The sequence below is a fragment of the Grampus griseus genome, assembly GCF_964374135.1.
Source record: "Grampus griseus genome assembly, chromosome: 14".
In the NCBI taxonomy this organism is placed as follows: domain Eukaryota; kingdom Metazoa; phylum Chordata; class Mammalia; order Artiodactyla; family Delphinidae; genus Grampus; species Grampus griseus.
In genome coordinates this window covers 83954142-83977086 of record NC_139008.1, presented here as the reverse complement: position 1 = coordinate 83977086, position 22945 = coordinate 83954142, and the positions used below count along the sequence as shown (strand labels likewise).

Here is a 22945-nt window from a genome sequence, read left to right as displayed (position 1 = left end):
CTCTCAACCACTGCGCCACCAGGGAAGCCCCTAGCCTGACAGATCTTTACCATTCATTCATTCATTCATTCAGCAGCTCTTACTGATAGCCTGCTGTGCACCAGGCATATCAAGGAGTCAGTAAAAGATTTTTGCCCTGGGTGCGATGGTGGAGGATTGGGGGGTGGACCCAGCTGATAAACAGTAGACGTGGGAAGAAAACGTTCTGTGTGTCAGAAGCTGATACATTCTCCGGAAAAATAGAAAAGTAGATCAGGGTACGGTGGAGTGTAGATGGGAGGCATGCAATTTCAAAATCAGGTGGTCAGGGTGGACCTCACTGAGAGGATGAGTGAGCAAAGCTTTTACTGAGAAGAAGGAAGTTATCAAAGAGGACATCTTGGGGAGCAGAGTTCTCGGCAGAGGGAAGTGCTGGGCTGTGTGACAGCCCTCAGCCAGGGAAGTGACTGGGGTCATGGGGAAACAGCAAGGAGCTGCATGGATGGAGGAGAGGGCAGGGGTGGGAGATGAGGTCAGAGAGGCCAAAGGGGGCCAGGTCATTCCTGCTGACATGAAGCCCCTTCCCTTATGGGACCATCCACTCACCAGGGGCTGCTCAGGTAACACCTAGCTTTTATCTTCACAGTGGTTCTCAACTGGGGACCTGTGGCAGTGTCTGGAGACGTTTTTGATTTTCACAAAGTGGGGAGAGGATGCTCCTGGCATCTAGTGAGTTGAGGCCAGGAAGGCTGCGGAATGTCCTGTAATGCACAGAACAAGCCCTGCATCGGGCCGTTAGAATGTGGTTCAAGGGCCAATCATGCTGAGGCTGAGTAACCCTGCTCTGTTATTATATAGTTCATCAGCTGCTGATTGATTTAGTTTGTCTTTGAAGACTTAATAAAAAAAAAAACCAACGTTAAAATGTCAGGGGAAGAGGTTATTAATCACGGTATCCAGTTAGAATACTGTCAGAGTTGACGTTGAAGAGTTGACGTTGATGCTGGCTGTCTTCATTCGCTTTGTGGCAAGGGATTCCAAATCTGCCTTGCATGTACATTTTAGTAAACGCTGGTGCTTTTATGGAGTAGTTCAAAAAACTTAATACGTCATTTACAAGTAAATAGTAATAGTCTGACTGATAATCTCATCAATTTGGATTCAAGTAGGATTTTGAAAGGGGCCAGGATGTTGATCCACACAAGGGACAGCGTTTACCTGTATTTGGAACTTGGAGTAAAAGACACTATTATTCACATATGAATGTGATGCTCTTAGTGGGGAATATTATCCTTGGATTTTACCAATCCAGTATTTTTCAGAAGTCTGTCGTTTGTGTACTGCTTTTCCTATTTGTGCTGTATCTATATACCACCTGTATTTTTCTTTGTATCAAATAATTTCTTTTATTGAAACACATTTTGGGGAACTTGTATGAATTGCTCAACGTGAAACTCAACCAAAATATCATAAGACAAAAGTAAAACCACATGATAAAATTCTAGGTAGACACGGTTGTCTGCTAAGGATTCTGAGTGTGAGCCCTGCTCTGTGTTCGGAAGGAAGATGAACCAGTTTTAGGGAAGTGTTGGAAGACACACTAGTCGAAATGAAACTTTCTTTGATTAATCAGAGAATTGAGAAGAGAATAACTTTCCCACTGTGTGGTTTAGTGATATTTAACGTCCCTTCCCTGTGCCACGCTGGGGGACGTGCCGTCCTGAGCCGTCCATCGTGTGGCCAGGCGACGGCTATGCATTTGCAGACTCGCTGGTGAGGTCAGAGCTGCAGCTGGAGAGTGTGTGACCAACCAGGGATGTAAAGGAGGCCGGTCCTCTTTGGCTCTGATTGGCCACCAGCGGTCTATTAATGCAGAACTCTCCCAGGGAGGTAGCCGTGTGATAACCTGGTTCTTTGTTCTGTACAGGACGAAAACTGTAATTCCACTTCTTAAAACAAAAATCCCTGTAATTCAGATTTCTTACTATTTCCAGTGAATTTTACACGTCTTTCTTCCCTCTGTCCCTCTTTACCTACTTAATATGAATTACCACAATTTAATTCTACTATATTCATCGTTAGGATGGTGGAATACTTCTGAGGAACTCATGCGCTTTGTATTGGATGTTGCAATGTATTCATTTTATCGTAGCAGTTATGTGACAGTTTTGACCTGCGTTCTGTCCTGAAACTAAGACCTCTCATTTTTGCAAGCAGAGATGAATGAATTAATGTCTTGGTTTCTTGATAACTCGCTGTGCGTGCGGCTCCAGGTGGCTTTAGGCTAGTTGCTGCACCTCATGTTTCTTTTGGTGGAAGCTAGATTTTCTCAGCTTCTCAGGGGCTGTTAGACTCTCATGAATTGAATCCAGGTAGTCAAAGTCTTGGGAGACTGACTTCTATAGAAACTGCTATGTATTAAGTGTAGGCTATGTACCAGGCATTATGTGACGTGGTCCCAGGGCGTAAGGGCCTCCAAGTCTAGCCGTGGAGACAGAAGCAGTCTACTTAGAGTTAATAATGCACCACTTTACGTAAGATGTTGAAAACTGACAACTGTAGAGTTCCATTTCTTACCCTCCTACTTTATGTTGCCGTTTTTATTGCATAGTACATCTACGTGTTATAAATTCTCCAATACGAAGTTATAAGTTTTGATTTGTATTGCTTTAAACCATTGTGTGTATTTTGAAGAAATCAGGAGGAAAAATAGTTTTTAAAACATTTACCCACATATTTACTGTTTCCAATGCTTTTGATTCCTTTCGAAGGTAAAGTTTCCAGGTGGCACCACTCCTCTTCAGCCTGTAGGACTTCATTTCTTTCAGTCCACATTTGCTGGCAGTGTTTAAAAGGGTGTGTTAAAAAATAAATTCTTAGTGTGTGTGCTTTTTTGGTTCCTTTTTAGTCTGACAGTGTCTTTCATTCATCTTTCTTCCTGAAAGATATTTCACTGGATGTCAAGTTCTGGATTGACATTATTTCTTTCAGTCCTTTAAAGGTGTGCTTCCACCGTCTTCTGCTTCCACTATTTCTGGTGAGGAGTCAGGGGACATTCAAATCATTACTCCTTGTACGTAATTTTTGTTTTTCTTTGCTGCTTTCAAGATTCTCTTTGGTTATCAGCGGTTTGACTGTGATGTGTCTAAGTGTGGTTTTCTGTGTACCGTTGACACTTGAAGAACTTGGACTTGAACTGTGCAGGCCCACTTATATACAGGTGTTTTTTCAGTAAGAAATGCTTCCGTGCCACATGGTCTGTGGCTGGTTGGATCTGTGGCTGCAAAGGAACCACGCATTTGGGGGACAGACTATAAGTTATACTTGGATTAACCCCGGTGTGGTTCAAGGGCCAATTGTATTTATCTCCTTGAGGTTTGCTGAGACCCTTGATTTTATATATTTGTTTCTTTCACCGAGTTTGGGGAGTTTTTGGCCATTGTTTTGTCATCTCCATTCTGTTAAGTCCGCTCAGTGAATTTTTAAATTTCAGGTATTATTTCAATTTTAGAATTTTTATTTCGTGTCTTTTTATAGTTAACATTTCTTTGCTGAGATTTCTTATCTTTTCACTCATTATAGGCATATTTTCTTTTATATCCGTAGGCATTTTATAATAGTTGTTTTAAAATCCTTGTCTGTGATTCTAAAATTTTGATCCTTCCTATATGCTTTGATGTTTTCTCTTTTAGCTAGTTCAAGTTTTCTGTTTCTATGTTTACTGAGTAATTTTGGAGTGTAACCTGGATATAGTGAATATTATGTGCTGTAAAAATCTCTGAATTCTGCTATATGCCTCCAGAGAGTGTTGATTTCTTTGTTCTGTTTTGTTTTATTTCAGTAGGCATTTAAATTGAAGTCCAGCTGTTCCCACTGTCTCTCCTGTAGTGGACAGCACCCCAAATCTCATTTCAGTTCTCCTAGCCTCAGCTATGCTGGAGTTTACCACACAGGGGCATGGTTTAGGGGTCAAGCCAGAGTTTGGGCTGAGTTTAATACAAGGGCTTCCCCTCATATTCCCCCCCCCCCCCACCCAGCAACACACATTCTAGTTGCTGTGGTTACCCTGAACTCTGGGGGGTAGAAGCATAAACAATACGAGTGACGTAATGCGCTCAGTGGCTTAGCCATAAGAACAGCAGCAGCTGACATTTCTAAAGCGCTTACGTGTGTCGCATGCTGCATAACTACATCTGTGTGTCCATCTACTGTCATGTAACCTACCCTGCAACAGTCACCTGAGGTAGGCATCCATTTTACTAGAGTGGGAAACTGAGAATCAGAGAGGTGAGATATTTACCTGGGGTGTACCTTCTGAGAGGCAGAGCTGGATTTCAGAACCAGCTATTTCAACTCATACATTATGCCTCTGACGTCTTTTAAGTGCGAGGTCTGGGATTTAATCTTTAATTTTTCTTCATTTTCTTTAGATGCTTTCCTTTGCCATTGGTGTTCTACAGTGCTTCTAAGTATGGATTTGTTATTAATCATACAGTTCAGGATTTGTACTTCTTCACATTGAATATTCATCTTTTATATTCTGGACAATTGTTAGCCGTTATCTCAGGGTACATATTGATGTGCACATACAGTGTACATATTGATATTTTTCCTGGTTTTCTAGTTGTGTAAACCTTGCAGGTCTTTTACCTTCTCGGCTGGAAACGGAAGTCTCTCTCGCCTTCCTTCAGTTGCCTCGGAGGCCACAACCCTTGCCTTTGGCTCTGTTGTGCTTTCAGCCTTCATCTCAGTAGGTCTTTCTGCACATCTCTTGAAAGAGCGCTGGGCCGGAATGCAGAACATTTAGGTTCTAAGAATTGCAGTTTTTGCTGCTGGCTTTGGGGGCTCTGAATATAAAGTGAGGGAATTTATCAAGGAATGTGCTAAGGTTCCTTCTTGCTTCTTTATGATTTTATATTACAACATTCTTTTTTTAAAAAAAAATTCAGTATTTTCATTCATTTAGGTTTCTTTTGGTGTTCCTTCACGGCACTACTTTTTATTGAGCACCTGTTACTTGTCAGGTATTATACTGGGTGCTGGGGTTACAGCCCCTCCGTGGAGCGGGCAGAGCTGCTGGGAGACAGACACGAGCAGCCACAAAAGCTGGTGCCAGCACCTCTGTGGCGGCGTCAGGACGGGAGAGCCACAGCTCCAGGAGAGGCTGTAGCCAGGGACTGGCCTTTCTGCAAAGGTCAGGGAAAGGCTCTTTTGGACAGTGACACCCAGGCTGGGCTAGGGCGTAGCGATTAAGGAGTGATAGTGTCCCAGGCAGTGGGAACAGCACGTGCAAAATCATCGAGATGAAGGCTTTTGGTGTGTTTGAAGAACTAAGGGAACGCCACTGTGGCTGAATCCCGGGCAGGGAGGAGGGAGGGATTTCTTTGAAAATTAATATTAAAATTTCGGTTTCCTTTCTGGCAGGACAGCATAGTGCAACATCCAGAGTCCGACTGTTTGCGTTCCGGTTCTGACTCTGCCGCCCTGTAGCTGCGTGACCTTCGGCAACTTCTTAACCTCTCTGAGCTTCAATTCCCTTAACGGAAACATGGGCTAATACGGTTATTGTCAGGGTTTAGTGAACTGCTGCTATACAGAAAGCTCTTAGCACAGTTCCTGGCCTATAGGAAGTAACCAATAAAGTTTAGTTGTTATCCAATATTTTATGGCTTATGGCTTTTATTTCCATGTATATAGTTAGTGTAGTAGAATCATTAATGTTCTCTAATAACAATTATTCTTTTGTAGAATGAATTGCTAAGTTCTTTAGGTCTCTGATAAGCAGAGTTTTTTTTTTTTTTTTTTTTTGCTGTACGCGGGCCTCTCACTGCTGTGGCCTCTCCCGTTGCGGAGCACAGGCTCTGGACGCGCAGGGTCAGCGGCCATGGCTCACAGGCCCAGCCGCTCCGCGGCATGTGTGATCTTCCCGGACTGGGGCACGAACCCGTGTCCCCTGCATCGGCAGGCGGACTCCCAACCACTGCGCCACCAGGGAAGTCCATGAGCAGAGTTTTTTGAAGAAATATTTTCTGTTACTTTAAAACAGGAGTTCTTAACCCATGAAGTACACGGTTGGGCCTCAGAGGATGTTTTGAAACCTGATCCTTATGAAAAGTTGTATGTGTGAAAAGGGCATGTGTGTCTGTGGACATCATCAGGTCCCAAAGCTGTCTGTTTTGAACTCGGTGTTTTAAAGCCCACTCCAGGCCTGGTCCGCAGTGCTCCGTGACCGTCTGTGGGTTGGAGGTTGCATATTCTTCCTGGGTCCCGAAAGGTACTGGGAATAGCCCATGCCACGTGACTGTGGTTAGGGGCCTGGTGTTCCCAGGAGGGACCCTGCAGGAAAATGACGTCGTTGATCGTGGCACACACATTTGTTTCTACAGACGTCTAATTCTGTGTTAGAATTATCTGGGTAACTGTTATACAGTGTACATTTTTAATAGGCTCTGATTACTAGCCTAAAAGAATTAGTTGAGAAAAGAAATGTGGTTAATGTTTCAAACAAGAGTAAGCACCTAGGCGCAAACTTGTCATCTCTTGTTTTCAACTGTTATCAGTTACTGCCTAAATTAACCGTGGTTTTTCTGTCTGCCACGTAGGAACCCTCTGCTTTTTTGCAGTAGTGCTTCTCGCCCAGCTATTTCAGCTCAGGGGATAGGAGGGAAGCCTTTCCACCCCTGACGCGTGGGTGCGTAGAGGGTGGTGGCCAGGGTCAAGGCCAGATCATGAGGGGCCAGATCCCGTTGGTCTTGCCATGCACGAACTTACTTGTTCCAGCATCTGGACCGGGCAAGGGTAGGGTTTTGTATGCACCCTACATGTTAGAATATGGGAGCATAGACAGGTTAAGTCACTTACTCTGGTCGCACAGCTAACACATAGAAGTCGGGGCATTCATTCCGTTCCAGGGCCGTTTGGCGTTACACTGGAGGGAGGGGATGCCTGCCCTCAGGGGGGGTACAGGGGAGAGCAGGCTTGGAGGGGAAGAGGCAGTATGACAGCTGGCTCATTTTTGGCCAGAGTGAGTTGGAGGCACCTGTTAGACATCCATGTGGAGGGGTCTGGTTGGGTGTTGCCAGGCCAGGGCTGAGGGTTGGTGGGACTCGATGTCACGGAGTGGGTGAAGCTGCATAGTGAGGACGTTTAGGCCAAGACAAGATATGGCGCTGAGGACTTGCCGTCAGATTCTTGCTTAGGGGTCAAACCTCTTTTTCTTTCGACCGTTTTAAATGTGTTTGCGTAGAGCTCCGGGGCCAGTTTTCATAGGGGCGAGCGCTTTGTTCACCTGCTTCTGTGTCCCAGATGGCAGAGAGGGTCCTGTCCACGGTGGTGAGAGTGCATCAGACCAGCAGCCCTGAAGGGAGGGCGTTTGGCCCTTCTCGAAGGCTCTGGTCTCATCACCCTTCCCTTGGTTTATTAACCTGCCCCCTGCATTTTCCATGCATTGTCAAGTCTGCGGTACTCAGAGGCTTCAGCCGGGAAGGCCTGCGAAAGTAGAAGGCGTGCGACCGGCCCCGTCTTGCCCAGGTGTGGCCAGTCCCAGTTGGTGCGCACTTACGAGTGTGGTTCCCCTCTTCCCCTCTAGATGGATTTGAGGACTACGGTCCCTCATGCGACGGCATGAGGGTGACAGCCTTCTTGGATGTTCTGGGCCAGGACAACCTGCCTGCACTTGCTCGCCTGGAAAAGTACACTTTCAGCGGCAACATCTTCAACTGGTAAGCTGTGCCTGGCCTGCGTGCGGTCAAGGGGCCACCGGCGGCCACCTGTCTGTGACAGCCTTGCAGGTGCGTGGTGGAGGTGGATACGGGCTGTTCCCTGGGTGCTGGGAGTCTGCCTGAACAGCACTGCCTTATTAGGGTTTCCCATTATTCTTGTTGCTGTTTTACTGACCACCAGGTAAGCCAGGAAGGAGATGGTGGTGAAATTTAATGGGATTTAAATAATTAGGATTGCTAACTGGCTTTCCTTCACATGTACGGTGCTCAGAAAAGTAAAACGTGTCCCACAATTGAGAAGCATCGGTTGGTGCGTTGCTCGCCTGTCTTGTGTCTTGACGGCACTGGGCTTCAGGGACCTTTGTGCCACTTGTCCTGCACATTCTGCTGTCACTCCTCATGGTGCTGGCAGGACCCTCCTCTGGGCTCAGCCCACGTCTCTTCCCTTCAGCAGATGACCTTGACTCCTCCTTCAGGAGGAAAGCAGAGACTAAGGCATCCCTTTCGGTTCCCAATCCGCCCAAATCTGCATCTGCCGGCACCTCCCTCCTCCCTCAGAGAAGACGCTCTCTCGTCTCCCGTCTCCCTCCGTCTTCTGTCTCTTCCTTGTCACCCCTTCTACGGGCCCTTTCCTTCCACTTCCACACCCTCTCTCTCTCTGACAGTTCTGTGGACTCTCCCCGGCCCTCCCTGCATCCCTTCCCTGAAGGACAGGTTCTGTTAAGACTGGTTCCTACTCACTGTCTATTCTTACTACTCCTTTAAAAAATTATAGTCTCTGCTTTTACATCTGTTAAATCATAGAAGGTGAGCTCACAGCAAGTGCTACTGAGCGAACCCAATTATTATCCCAGATCTACAGCTGGGGAGGTGAGGGTGCTGCGAGCGGCGTCTTTTGATGAGCCGCTCTTCATTGAGGCATGTAGTCCCCGGTTTAGCAACTTTGTCTTTTAGGGTCTGTGCTTTTCATGTCCTGTGTAAGAGAGGTCTGCCTCCCCCAGGCCACTAGCGTATTTTCTTACACTGTCTTCCTGAAGTTTTGTTGTTTCCCGTTCACACAGGGAGCCACAGTCCACCTGGCGTTGCTTTTCTTGTTTGGTGTGATGTGAGGGAGAAGTCAGGTTTCATTTCCCTCCTGTGGTCTCCAGTTAACCCAGGGCCATTCACTGAGAGCGCTTTGATCTCTGCTCTGCATTGCCACCTTTGTCTTCAGTCAGGTGTCCGTTTCTGGACACTCTAGTCTGCTGCATTGGCTGTGTATCTGTCGTAGCACCAGGACCCCACCATCCTCATTACTGCAACTTTGTCATCCAAGTCTTGGTATCAGAGAGGTTACCTGATACCTTGCTATCCCGCTTTGTTCTCCAAGATTGTCCTGGCTGCCCTTGGCCCTTTGCATTTCCAAGTGTATGTTAATACCCATTTATCGGTTTCTAGAAAAGAAAACCTACTGGGATTTTCACTGCAGTTGCATTGCATCTATAAATCAATATGTAAGGAATTGATATCCTTACAATATCTAGTTTTCTACTCCTTCCATTTTTTAAGGTTTTCTTCACTTTCCCTGTGTGTGTGTGTGTGTGTGTGTGTGTGTGTGTGTATACACATATATACATATACATGTATAAACATACACATAAATAACTATAAAAGTATAATACATGGTTTTCTGTTGTAGAGATCTTTTGTATCTTGTTAGATTTAGTTTTAGGTATTTGACCTTTTAGGCTAATGTAAATTGTATCATTTCTTCTTTTTTTTTGTGGTATGCGGGCCTCTCACTGTTGCGGCCTCTCCCGTTACGGAGCACAGGCTCTGGACACGCAGTCTCAGCAGCCATGGCTCACGGGCCCAGCCGCTCTGCAGCATGTGGGATCTTCCCGGACCGGGGCACGAACCCGTGTCCCCTGCATCGGCAGGTGGACTCTCAACCATCGTGCCACCAGGGAAGCCCTGGCAGGCAGATTCTTAACCACTGCGCCACCACGGAAGTCCCTCTTGAAGGGGTCATTAGTCTTGTAGAATTTTCCACATTCTGGATTTGGTGGTCATTATTCTCATGGTATAATTTCATGTGTTCCTTTGTTCTCTGTATTTTCTGTAAACTGAAAATTAAACTTGGAGACTTGATTAGATTCTACTTCAATTTTCTTTTAAACAATACTTCATATGTTGTCTTGTGTACTTTTTATTACAAAACATCAGGAGGCAAGATCTGGCCGAGATGTTAGTATTGAGCAGTGGGCGCAGGTGTTCGATTCTTTCACTACAAAATTCCTTACCAACCTTTCTTCTAATGATTTTAATGGTCACAAATAATCACCGCTTAGACCTGTTATTTCATTGTCTGTTGGCAAGTGTCTGTGGAATCTGTGCCACGGCCCCATTTTCCATCCTGTTGTTGGCTCTCGTTGCCTTTTCTCTTTTTTTTCCCTAGATGATTCTAACCAGAGGGTTATCAATTTTATTAGTTATTTTGAAGAATCAAGTTTTGTCTTTGAATTCCTCTGTTATATGTTCATTTTCTAGTTCAGTAATTTTTGCTCTAATCTGTATTATTTTCTTCCTTGGAGTTTTTTTGGGGGGGGGGAATTTAATTGCTGTTCCTTTTCTTACTTCTTGTGAGGAATGCTCAACATTTTACTTTCTTGGCCTTTCCTTTATAACATCTGCATTTTACATTTAAGGTTGCTATTAAGTACTATATTAAGTATTATAAATACTTAAATATTATATTAGTTGCATCCTCAAGTTCTGATAGGCAATATTTTCATTACCTTTTAGTATAGAGTATTTTTAACATCCATAATGATTTCTCCTTTGACCAATGAGTTATTTAGAAGTATATTGATTAATTTAGAAATACTTGAAGATTTTTCAGGTATCTTTCTGTTACTTGATTCTTAGTTTAAGGCTTCTGTGGTCAGGGGACGTACTTGGTGTTATTTCTCTTCTTTACAAGTCGCTGAGATTTGTTTTACGGCTCAGAAATCTACTCTAACTTGTGGCATGTTTCACGTGCGCTTGAAAAGAACGTGCATCCCAACGTTTTTGGGTAGAGTATCCTATCAATGTCAACTCGGAAAGTTGTTTAAAAACATTATTCAGGTCTTGTCTATTCCTATTTATTTTCTGTCTTCTTGTTCTGTCGATTACTGAGAGAGGAATGTTGGAATCTGTGACTATAATCATGGATTGATCTGTTTTTCTTTCAGTTCTAACAGTTTTCATTTTGTGTGTTTGGAAGCTGTGCTCTTGGGTGTGTACACCCTTAGTATTGCCCTGTGTTCTTGAACAAATTGATCTCTTGATCAGTGTGCAATGTCCCTCTTTATCTCTAGTCATATTCCTTTTTCTGAAGCTTACTATGTTTAATATTAATATATATACTCCCGCTTTCTCTTGATTAGTGTTTGTATGGTATATTTCTGCCTATACTTTTGTTTTTAACCTTCCTGTGTCTTATATTTAAAGCCTGGTTATTGTAGAAAGCACATAGTTGGGTCTTGCTTTCTTATCCAGTTTAACAATCTGCCTTTTAATTTGAATGTTTAGCTCATTTACATTTGTTACTATTGATATGGTTCAGTTTAAATCTACTGTCTTGCACTTTGTTTTCTGTTTGTCTCAATTCTTCCTGGTAGTTTCCTCTTTTCCTGCCTTTTTAAGAAAAGTCGAATGAGTTTTGCTTTTTCTTTTTGCGGTACACGGGCCTCTCACTGTTGTGGCCTCTCCCGTTGCAGAGCACAGGCTCCGGACGTGCAGGCTCAGCGACCATGGCTCACGGGCCCAGCCGCTCTGCGGCATGTGGGATCTTCCCGGACCGGGGCACGAACCTGTGTCCCCTGCATCGGCAGGCAGACTCTCAACCACTACGCCACCAGGGAAGCCCGTGAAAAATATTTTTTATATTTGCTATCATTTTTACCATTTTTGTGCTTTTTAGTTCTTTTTGTAAACTGTCCATTTCTGTCAGATATCCTTTTGCCTCAAGAACTTCCTTTAACAATTCTTGTTAGCACAAGACCACTGTCAATGAATTCTCACAGCTTTCGTTTGTTGGGAGGTTTTTATTTCACTTTAATTAACAGACTTCATTTGTGTGAGCAGTTTTAGGTTTGCAGAAAAACTGAGCAGGAAGCACAGAGAGCCCCCGTGTTACCTGACTGCCCCAGCATGCCCAGCTCTTCCAGTGACCTGCAGCACATGAATCAGGCTTATTTTCAAGTCCTCGTCTGACTGTTCCCACGTCGGCGGCCAATGACCTCACCCCTCCGCGTCTCCCTACCCAACACCTGCTCATCCGCACGCTCGTCTCCCTGCCTCATTCCTCCACGTCCTTCTTCTCCGTCTTTAGAATCGCATCACTGTTGGTCACCATCGATTTTCCTGCCTCCTTACAGGCCTCGACTGTGAGCTCCTTCAGAGCGGGACCTGGAACTTGCTGGTCTCTGCACCCCTGGCTTCCTGCCCCTAGTCCAGAGCCAGTGGGGCTAAACTCATGATCATAACTGCACAAGTGGGTGAGGGAAAGGAGGGACAGAGACGCCAAGGGTTCCTTCTGTGGTGACATTTCCAGGGAACATGCCATGTGAAATCAAGCCATCCTCTTTCTTTATGTTTAAAAAAAATTCGCAGAAATAATACATGCTCTTTGAAATGTAGCAGTTTCAGGAGTTAAATAGTGAGAGTCTCCCTCCCTTCCGCACTATAATCTTAGATAGTACCCATGAGCCGTTCAGTGTATATATCCTTCCACACGTTTCCTAAATGAGTGTACGTATATATGAGTGTGTTTATATGTACATGTATTGCACACATATGCAAAAGCATAATTTTGTTAAGAAATGGGTTCATACTGTATGTAAAATTCTTCCTCTTGTTCTTTCATTTCATGTATCATGGGCAGCTTTCTAACTCAGTGCATTTCTATAGGTACCTGTAAAAATGGTTGTATGGTATGCCAGTGTATAGCTACATCACAATTTATTTTAGCTTCCCTCTTTTGATAGACATTTTGATTGCAATTCTTTGCTTATATCGTAATATGGTTGATGGCTGATGCACTAGAGGACTCATCGTGTGCCAGGTGCCATGCTCTGAGCTTCCCGTGCACGATCTCACGATCTCATTTAAGCTTCCTCACACTTCCCTGAGGTGCACAGTTGTCCACTGTTCTTTCATGTCATTAGCACAGCTGACAGAAGTATCGACTCTGATGCTTCTGGACTCTGCTCATCCGCTGTGACCTCGCCAGGTCATTCCAACATGAAGCAGTCGAAGTGTTGGTGCCAAAGCCCTGACCTGTTTGCGTCTTTAGCTCTCTCGCGCTCTGAATTCACAGCGGTGGATGTGCCCCTGCTTCAGGGCCCTCTCTTACCCCTTTCCTTGCTCTCCTGAAGAGGGCAGGCCTCCTGTGACCACTTGAGGCTGCATGCAGTTCTGTCTATCCGTTCTATGGCCCTACAAGCAGACTGGGGATCTTAGTTGCTTGATTTCCCCCGGGAGGCTGCCATGAATGTGGTCCAGTGAACTGTAATCAGGGACTTCATAGTGTCTGTTCCGGCTTCCCCAAACCTCCTGGCTGCCAGACCTCGACCTTTCATCCCAGGGGTGGTATAAGTCTCTCCACGGGCAGGCTCGAGCTGATGGATTTCTTCCCGTAGTATGCTGGGCCAAAAGATGCCTCTTTGAATTCCACACACTTCTAGTCATCTTTTTCTGAAAATCAAGGTGGGTTTTCGACCTCAGCTCTTCTCCCGATGCTTGGCCAGAAATGACACAGAGACGTGTATTATTTCTAGATTGTCAGGTACCCAGAGGAGCAGACAGAGGCAGACAGAGGCTCCTTTCCATTTGCTCCAAGACACCCATCAGGAACGCCAGTCCCTCTTTGCGGGCACACCAAGGCCTCCAGGCCACCGTTAGCCACTGTTGATCCCATTGACTTTTCCCCTCATCAGTGTCTTTGAAACAAACACCTTTATCAAGGCATACTTTTCATGCAGTAAAATCCACCCACTTAGAGCGTCCAGTGAGGTGAATTTGGGGTAAATGCAGGCACTCATGCAGTCATCTCCATGGTCAAGTTTGAACATTTCCATCAGCCCCTTGTTTCCTTGTTTGCCTCTTTGCAGTCAGTCTCCCCCTCTCTCACCACCGCTGGCCCAGGCAACTACTGATCTGTTTTTTGATGCTAAGGTTTTGCCTTTTTAAGAATTTCCTGTAAATGGAATCATGTGGTATGTAGTCCTTTCTGCTGGCTTCTTTGACTTAGCAAAATGCGTTTGGAATTCCTCCCTGCTGTTACCAGCAGTTCTCTCCTTTTTGTTGCTGAGTCATAGTCCACTGTATGGATATTCTGTGTTTTGTTTGTGCATTCCCCAATTGACAGATACTGAGATGTTTTCCATCTTGTGGCTATTATGAATGATGCTAATATGAACCTTTGTGTACAAGTCTTTGTGTGGACATGCGTTTTTATTTCATTTGGGTACATACCTAAGAGGGAGTTGCTGCGTTGCGTGGCAAGCGTACATTTAACTTTTTGAGAAGCTGTCCAATTGTTTTCCGAGTAGCAGTTGTGCTACTTTGCATTCCCACGAGCAGAATCTGTGAATCCCTGTTGCTCCATGTCTTTAGCAGCACTAGGTGTTGTTACTATAATTTTCGTTCTTGTAGTGGCGGTCGTGTTGCCCCATTGTGGCTTTTTTGGCCTTTGTGTTTTGTTTTGTCTTTGAACCTTCTTCTGCAGTAACTTCAGATTTATAGAACTGCTGTAAAGGTGGTACAGAGAGTTCCTGTATGCCTTTTGCCCAGCATCCTTTAATGCAGTGGATCTCAACCAGGGGTGATTTGGCCCCAGTGGACACTTGGCAATATATAGAGGCATTTTTGATTGTCACATCATGGGGAGGGGGCAGCCAGGGGGCTGCTACTGACACCTAGAGGGTAGAGGCCCTTCGAGATTGAGATGGCCATCGGATGTCCCTTTGGACCTTTTCCTGCTGCATTTTGTATTGGTCACTTAATTCCCTCCCGCTGTTATGGGATCTCTTTTCCAAGTCTATCTAGGCCTGAAGGATCAGTCAGAAAAGGAGAAAAAGGTGTTCTTTTGTGCAGGTGGACAGTTTCCACCTCCAGTGACTGCCAGACTGGAGGATGTGGGTCCTCGTCTTATAGGATGTTGACCACCTTTGCATGTTGCTTGACCGTGTCTTCTCCCTCTGGACGGAGGTGGCTGACTTTCCTTTCCCCCATGATTGTATTACCTGCTCGTAGCACATGCCGGAATTAGCACACATAACTGTATGGATCCTTTCGCGCTTCCACAGTCAGATTATTGCCAGAGGGCTGCTTGATATCTTCCGGGACTTCAGTAACAATGAAGAAGACTTCATAACGGTAATGGAGATCGTGGTCAGATTGTCGGAAGATGCAGGTTTGTACAAGGATTGTATACTTTTATTTTATTTATTTATTTATTTATTTCTACGCGGGCCTCTCACTGCTGTGGCCTCTCCTGTTGCGGAGCACAGGCTCCAGACGCGCAGGCTCTGTGGCCATGGTGCACGGACCCAGCCGCTCCGCGGCATGTGGGATCTTCCCGGACCAGGGCACGAACCTGCGTCCCCTGCATCAGCAGGCGGGCTCTCGACCACTGCGCCACCAGGGAAGCCCGCTTATATTTTTAAGTTGTACATTTCCAAGAAATTGTATATAAGCTGTGATAGCTGATTGGCTTGCTTTAGATTTTGATCATTTTAACCGAAAATAGAAAAATAAACCCTTCCATATAGCTCCCATATTAGTTTAAAATATTCATATGAGCATGACACAACGCTTTTAAAAAGGCTCGAGTGGATGTTTTGAGCCCTTAAATGGATTCTCTTTGTAAGTGAGTCACCGTTTACGGTGCTGAAGCAATTATATACTCGTGTGAAATTTAATGTGGTGTATTGGAGCTAGAGCCGCTCTTTCGTTTAATGCTTTGCCTTAGAAACAATTGGGGTGCGTGGATTGTGGGGGAGTGCATTTATGAAAGAATTATTTGTAACGTATACTTTCTGGCTGGAATTTGAATAAGCACAGCCCATAGGTCTTGCATATATGCCGTTAGTTGTAATGGGTTTTGGACGCTGGCCCGGCATGCAGATGTCTTGCCCCCTCCTTGATTTATATATGGCTTGTTATAATAGAGTTGTCATTCTCTCTTCTTTTTATGTTTTTGTATTGCCGTATAGCTTATCAGCTTTTTATGTTTTTGTATTGCCGTGCAGCTTATAAGCTTTTTAAGCTTGTCTGTAGCATAAATACTCTAAATGGGAAATGATTTTTTAACCTGCATTTGTCTAATTTCCTTGATGAAGTATTTTAGTAAGAAAAGCTAGAAACTATCAATATATACTATATAAGATGCTTGGCTTATTCTTATATAATTCTTTGTCTCATTTTTTTATTGCTGCAGAGCCCACAGTGCGGGCTGAGCTGCTGGAACAGATTCCTCCTATTGCCATTTTTCTACAAGAAAAAAGGTCTGATTTTCCAGTGGTGCTCTCTGAACATCTCATACCCATCGTGGTGCGGTGCCTCGCAGATCCAAACAACCAGGTGTGAAAAATTATAACCTTAAGGTCTTTGTAGCAAATTCTCTTTCGTCTTATTTTCGCTGATATTCATAATTCAGAAAACAGCTGCTTAGAGTTAAGTGACTCAAGAATGAAAGGTCCCTTTGTGCCCAGTTTCTTTAATCACATAGGAAGGTAGATGGCACGCATTCTCATTATCATATTTCTTTTTTTCCCCACTTTTTACTATGTAAATTTTCAAACGCACCTAGCCGTGGCGAGAGTATTAAAATGAATGCCCGTGTACTCTCCACCCAGCTCCAACTATCATTAACACTTGACCAGTCGTTTTTCATTTATCTTACCCAGATAAATCCAACCCAGATAAAAGCATTTCCCAGACATTTCAACTGTAAATGCTTTAGTATTCCTCCCTAAGAAATCCAGACACTTAAAAAATCCCCATAGCGACAGTACCATTATCACAAGTATAAAAACTATCAGTAGGTCCTTAATATCATCTAACATCTAGCGACTGTTCAAATTTTCCCAGTTTTGTCATAAATCTGCTTTTTGCAGATAGTCTGTTCAAATCAGAATACGCACAAGGTCTACACATTGTATTCGATTGATGTGTCTTTTAAATCCCCTTTAATTTGTAACAGTTCTTCCTCCGCTGCTGTGTATTTGTTGAGGAAACTAGGTCATTAGTCCTATAGGTTTTTCCACATTTGTGATCCGGCTGATTGCATTTCCAGTGTTGTTTGAGATGTTCCTCTTTTCCCAGCATTTCCTCCAAACTGGTGAAGCCTAGAGGCTCAGTCAGACTCAGATTTTTGTATCGTGTAGTGAGAACACTTTTTAGGTGTTGCTGTGTTTTCCTGCTGCATCAAATCAGGAAGCACAAAAGCAGTGTCATCACCGGATTAGGTTTTGTCAGCCTTATCTGTTTATGACAGAGTTCCTCATCAATCTGTGATCAACCATTAGTTATCATCACCTAGATCTGGGATTTTGTTAGAGGTTGCAAAATTGTGATGCTCTAATTCCGTCCTTCTTTTATTTTCTATTTTTTGTTGATGTATAGTTGGTTTACAATGTTGTGTTAGTTTCAGGTATACAGCAAAGTGATTCAGTTATACATACATATGTATATATATTCTCTTTTTTTTTTTTGCGGTACGCAGGCCTCTCGCTGCTGTGGCCTCTCCCGTTGCGGAGCACAGGCTCTGGACGTGCAGGCTCAGCGGCCATGGCTCACGGGCCCAGCCGCTCGCGGCATGTGGGATCTTCCCGGAACCGGGGCACGAACCCGTGTCCCCTGCATCAGCAGGCGGACTGTCAACCACTGCGCCACCAGGGAAGCCCCATATGTATATATATTCTTTTTCAGATTCTTTTTTCTTATAGGTTATTATAAAATGCTGAGTGTATTTCCCTGTGCTATATAGTAGGTCCTTGTTGGTTAGCTTTTTTATATATAGTAGTGTGTATCTGTTATCAACATCATTCCTTCTTTTTTTTAATAAATTTATTTATTTATTTATTTTTGGCTGCGTTGGGTCTTCGTTGCTGCCCGCAGACTTTCCCTAGTTGCAGTGAGCGGGGGCTACTCTTTGCTGTGATGCGTGGGCTTCTCGTTGTGGTGGCTTCTTTTGTTGCGGAGCACAGGCTCTAAGCATGTGGGCTTCAGTAGTTGTGGCACGCGGGCTTAGTAGTTGTGGCTCACGGGCTCTGAGCACAGGCTCAGTAGTTGTGGGCTTAGTTGCTCCAGAGCATGTGGGATCTTCCCAGACCAGGGCTCGAACCTGCGTCCCCTGCATTGGCAGGTGGATTCTTAACCATTGTGCCACCAGGGAATCCCTCATCATTCCTTCTTAATTTAATAGCTGGAATTCTTCCATAAAGAACTTCCCCCTCAGCTATTTGGTAACTCTGAAAAACTGTCTATGGGAGACAGGTTAAATGATTTACTTTTCCCCTTTATTTACCAGTTTCTAGAAGAATCAGTCGGTATCCTAATAATCTACAAGGTTACCAATTAGGTTTTAAAATTTTATGTTGAGTACTATTATGAACTCCTGAATTTTAACATATTAGATATGTTTTAAGCCACTGTAGTTTTTATTCTTTTTAATAATCAAATTGTCCTAGTTTTGACCAGAGGTAACCCTTCAAGTTGGCTCCTGAATTTTCTTGATGTGATCCAGTAGACTTTGCTAGCTCACTTTACCTGGAATCAGCTATTTCTCCAAGGAGCCCTGGTTCCTTTATGAGGGAAATAATAATAAGAAACGAGAATGTGGGTACCAGAGATGCTCATCGCTACAAGAGTGGTCATGGCTTCTAGTGACAGAGCAATTTATTTTCTTAAAAAAATAAAAATTCCTCATGAGTTTATATTGATATTTCCAACTCAAATTTAAGATTATAGGGCTTTTACTTACTTGATTTTTATATTTGTATCTTTTTATTTGTTTGTTTTTTACACAGTATAAATCTTCCTTCTTCATGGTATTAATGTGTGTGTGTGTGATGTGTATGTGTGTGTATCTAAAATAAAAATACCAGTAGTATTACTAACAACCTGGTAGGATTACTGAATATAGTTTAGGATTTCTTTGCAGTTCTTTTTGCTTTTAGGCTATCTCCCAGTAGAGATGCACAGTCATATTAATATTACTGTATTTTAAAGTCACTTGCATTAACCCTTCTTTTTGTGGTTAAGCTGCCATCCTGATACACAGTTAGGCTCATTTGTTTTCATTTATTTTTCATTTTTAAGAATTGCTTTAGCTTTTACGTTTTGATCTAATTTAGACTTGTAATTATTTAAAATGTTTTTACATGATTCTAAAGTCAAAACTGTAAAAGAAAGTACATTTAGAGAAATCTGATTTCTACTCCTGTCTCCCTCCCCATTCTCTCTCTCCCCTATGGATGTTCATTTTTATTAGCTTTTGGTTCTTGCCTTCAAAAAATACACACGCACAAATAACTCTAAGCAAATACACATATGTCCTCGTATCCTGTACCGCCTTGTTCTGCTTTCAGGTGTGAGGTGGCATACTGTCCCTGGTGCTCTCTCCCTTGCTTTTCCCGTTGTCTTGGTGTCCCGGAGATTAGCCCATGACAGGCGAGGGAAGGCCTCCTCGTTACTTTTCCCAGCATCAGAGCACTCCACTGTACTTTATCCGTAGACCTTAGGTCATGTCTACCCTTTGCCACATTAAAATTGTTGCAACAAATAACCTTGTGTCATTTCTGTTTCTGTCAGTTGATTCTGGGGATGGATTTCCACTAATTTTTTTATGATATGCCAAGTTTTTGTTATTGTCATTGCCAAGAAAGTCTACAGTTTTGACTTGTATTTTTCCCTTGATCCAAGCATTCTTAAAAGACCAGATGCTCACTTTTGACTATCAGACAGTGTGATGGGATTAAGGATGTTTTTTTAAAAATTTTTTGTGGTACACGGGCCTCTCACTGTTGTGGCCTCTCCCATTGCGGAGCACAGGCTCCGGACGCGCAGGCTCAGTGGCCATGGATCACGGGCCCAGCCGCTCCGCAGCATGTGGGATCCTCCCGGACCGGGGCACGAACCCGCGTCCCCTGCATCGGCAGGCGGACTCTCAACCACTGCGCCACCAGGGAAGCCCAAGGATGGTTTTAAATAAGGAAAGAAGTCATCCTGCCTCCACTGTCCTGTCATCAGTGTTTTGATTATTTTCGCATTTTCTTCTGCGGGCGCTTACATGTTTTCCTACGTAGGTCTAATCATAATGCGATGCAGTTTCCTCCAGCCATTCATTTGTTCAGACAGCTTCTGAGTGCGCATCACGAGCTGAGCGTGGCGCTTCTTGCTGGGGATGAAGAGATGAGTAGGACGGATTTTCCTACCCTAGGAAGCTCGTCTGTGTGTCATAGACGTTGTACATCTTCATCATCTTCATATTTTTAATTTTTTTGAATGCTCAGCTTCCTTTCAGCTTTCTTGTCCTGTAGATGCAGTGAGCTTCACAAAAGGTGCAATTTTATTTTTCTGTCGGCTTTTCTCTTTCCTTTGGATACATTCTTAAAAATGAAGTTATGCTGGGTTGGGGGACTTGACACGTCCTTGGCCTCGTCATGTATCACTGTCTTACATTCGACTCCAGAGGAGGGAGGCAGGAGCCGTGGTTTTGGTCCCAGGCTCTCGCGTGGTTCCTGACACTCAGCCTGTGTTTGCTGAGGCGTCGTGTCCGTGGCGCAGAGCCGGCTCTCCCCGCTGTCGGCCTGTGCTGTTCACGCACCTCCACTGCCCGCCTCCGCCCTGCTGTACCTCGGTCGCTCCTTTCCTGGGGTCTCCAGAGCTGCCTCCTCTGAAGTCCTGAAGATGTCGTCCACTCTCTCACCATTGACTTCCCACCGCCCTGAGCCCACCTGCCCTGGAGACCTCTGGCTCCCCGACCCGCTCTGTACCCTGCTGTTACTTCCTGTTCTTCCTCAGCTGCTCCCTCTCTCATCCTGCCCTTTAGGCCGTCTCCACCGTCACGCTCCATTTCTTTCCCTTAGACCGTGCTTCCGCCCTCCCGGCCCTGCCGCCCGCAGCCCACCGGCCCCCTCCATCCTGGGTTCCCATCTCGGTAGGGGAGTCACATCGTGCACTGACTGGGGCCATTGCAAATCTATGGGTTCCAGTCGCCGCTGGGCTTGCAGTGCTGCTGGCAGTCCTGTTACTTGTCCCTCATCAGCTGCTTTTCACGTTATCCTTGGCAGCTCTCATCAAGCCTCTTCACCTCACCCTGCCTTGCGCCTAGCCGGTGACCTTGCATTTTACTTCCCAGAGAAAACAGAGACCTTCAGTCTTCATCCCCTCTCTCAATGAATGGACCCGCCATCCACTTTCTTCAGTTCCCCAGAGCCACAACCTGGGAACCACCCAGATCCTTCCTTCTCTCACCTCCTACAGCTGGTTAGACCCAAGTCTCCTTTGTTTCCGTAACAAACACATAACCTCTTAAGACACCCCGTCTGCCCTTCCTGTCGTCCTTAAACACAGGAATGTGATGAAGTCGCATCTTAGTGAGCAGTATTCAGACTCTTTAGTGCCCTCAGGCGCAGCCCAGCCCCTCCACGCGCCTCCCGTCCCCATCCCGCCGTGGACACACAGGCGTCCGCCCCGCCCCTTCCTGCCGTTCCTGCCCGTCTCCCTACTCCTTCCCAATGCCTCTCTCCTCCCATCGGTCCCCACCTCCCTCTGACAGATGCCGACCGTGTGGGCTGCTCGCAGTGCCTGAAGGTCCCCGATGAGTTACGATTCGTAATTGGGCCAAGACGAAGATTCCGCTGCTTGAGGCAGTGGGTGTGCCAGGCCCCATCCAGCACCTGCGTTCCGGGACAGGCTGTCTTTCTCTGTTCATCGTCAGGTACTTTTCATGACCATTGGACATGCGGTGACTCCTGTGAGGTGTAAAATTCACAAAATTGGGCACGACAGCAGTGTTGTCACCACGACTGCCTCGATTGCTAACAGCTGCGATTTCTTGAGCTCTCACTGTGTGACGTACCGTGCTCTTGTTTCCTCTTCCTAACCATCTCGGGAAGAATGGGCATGCTGGTGAGTTCATCCTTGTTTCAGAGGTGAGGAAGCCGAGGTGCAGAGAAGTGTGGCCGTGTGTGTTGGGAGCCCGGGCTCATGAGGCTCATCTGGTGTATGTTTTGGGATTGCCCAGGTCTACTGGACATTGTGACCAATAGTTTCTCTCCCATTCTAGACTCTGAGCCCCTGACACTAGGACCTGGGTCTTCTTTATTTATCTCTGTGACCTAGCAAAGGGTCTGGTGGCTGGTAGGTATTTGGAACTGCACTGGCTGTAAACTCTCCCTTTGGTAACGTAGCTGTCCTGGGCTCCTTGCCTTCTGTCTCAGGGGAACGGCCGTCCGACCTCCTTCTCCAGTCTGATGTCTTCCTTCCCCTCTTTGGTCCCATCTCTTGTTCATAGCTTGCTTATTTTCCAGTCTCTTGCTTTTCTCTTTCAGTTATAATCATGCCTAAGTCTCCCTCATCTTTGTGTCCCCTGGCCTTGACCCTGAGCACACCATCACTCCTTTTCCAAGTGTCTGCACTGTGGCCTTGACCCTCTGTGGGCTCCCATTCAGGGGTCAGCTCGTTGTGTTTCAGCTGGTGGTCCCGAAGCCAGTGAGAGGTGTCTTGCCATGGACTCAACTAATCTCATTGTGAAATCTGATGTTTTGGTTTTTTTCAAAAATAGTCTTAATTTTTAGAATTTCATAGAATATTTTAATCACATGGGAGGGTTATGTCATAAACACCCATATCCCTAACCGCCTATATTTGAGAAATGTTAACATTTTGCAATTTTGCTTCAACCCTTTTTATTTTTATTTATAGGTTGCAGGTATGGTGAAAACTGCACTGGGTCCCTCCTCCATCCCATTCTCCCTTCTCCGTTTTCTGTAGGAACCTGCCACCCTGGCTTGGTGTGTCCCTTCCATGCCGGGTTTTATAGTCACACCGCCTGTGTAAGTGGCCCTGAATAAGAGTGTCTTGTTTCGGGTGCTTTTAAAACCTTACATAAATGACATCAGGCTGTATTTTCCTTTCTGCCACCTACTTTTATTCCCCCCGTTTTTAAGATCTATCCCCGTTGATCCAGAGAGCTCCTGGTCAGTCAT

General features: G+C 45.0%; 1 protein-coding gene across 1 annotated transcript in view; it reads left to right on the top strand.

The window, feature by feature from the left end:
- The window catches only part of LOC309832788 (serine/threonine-protein phosphatase 4 regulatory subunit 1-like), a gene marked incomplete at its 5' end in the record, with an annotated part of 65186 nt that overhangs the window by 10918 nt on the left and 31323 nt on the right, over positions 1-22945 (top strand). Inside the window, 3 exon segments of the mRNA XM_082670754.1 lie at positions 7544-7700; positions 15035-15141; positions 16168-16310. Of these exon segments, the coding sequence (XP_082526880.1) occupies positions 7544-7700; positions 15035-15141; positions 16168-16310 (407 nt within the window).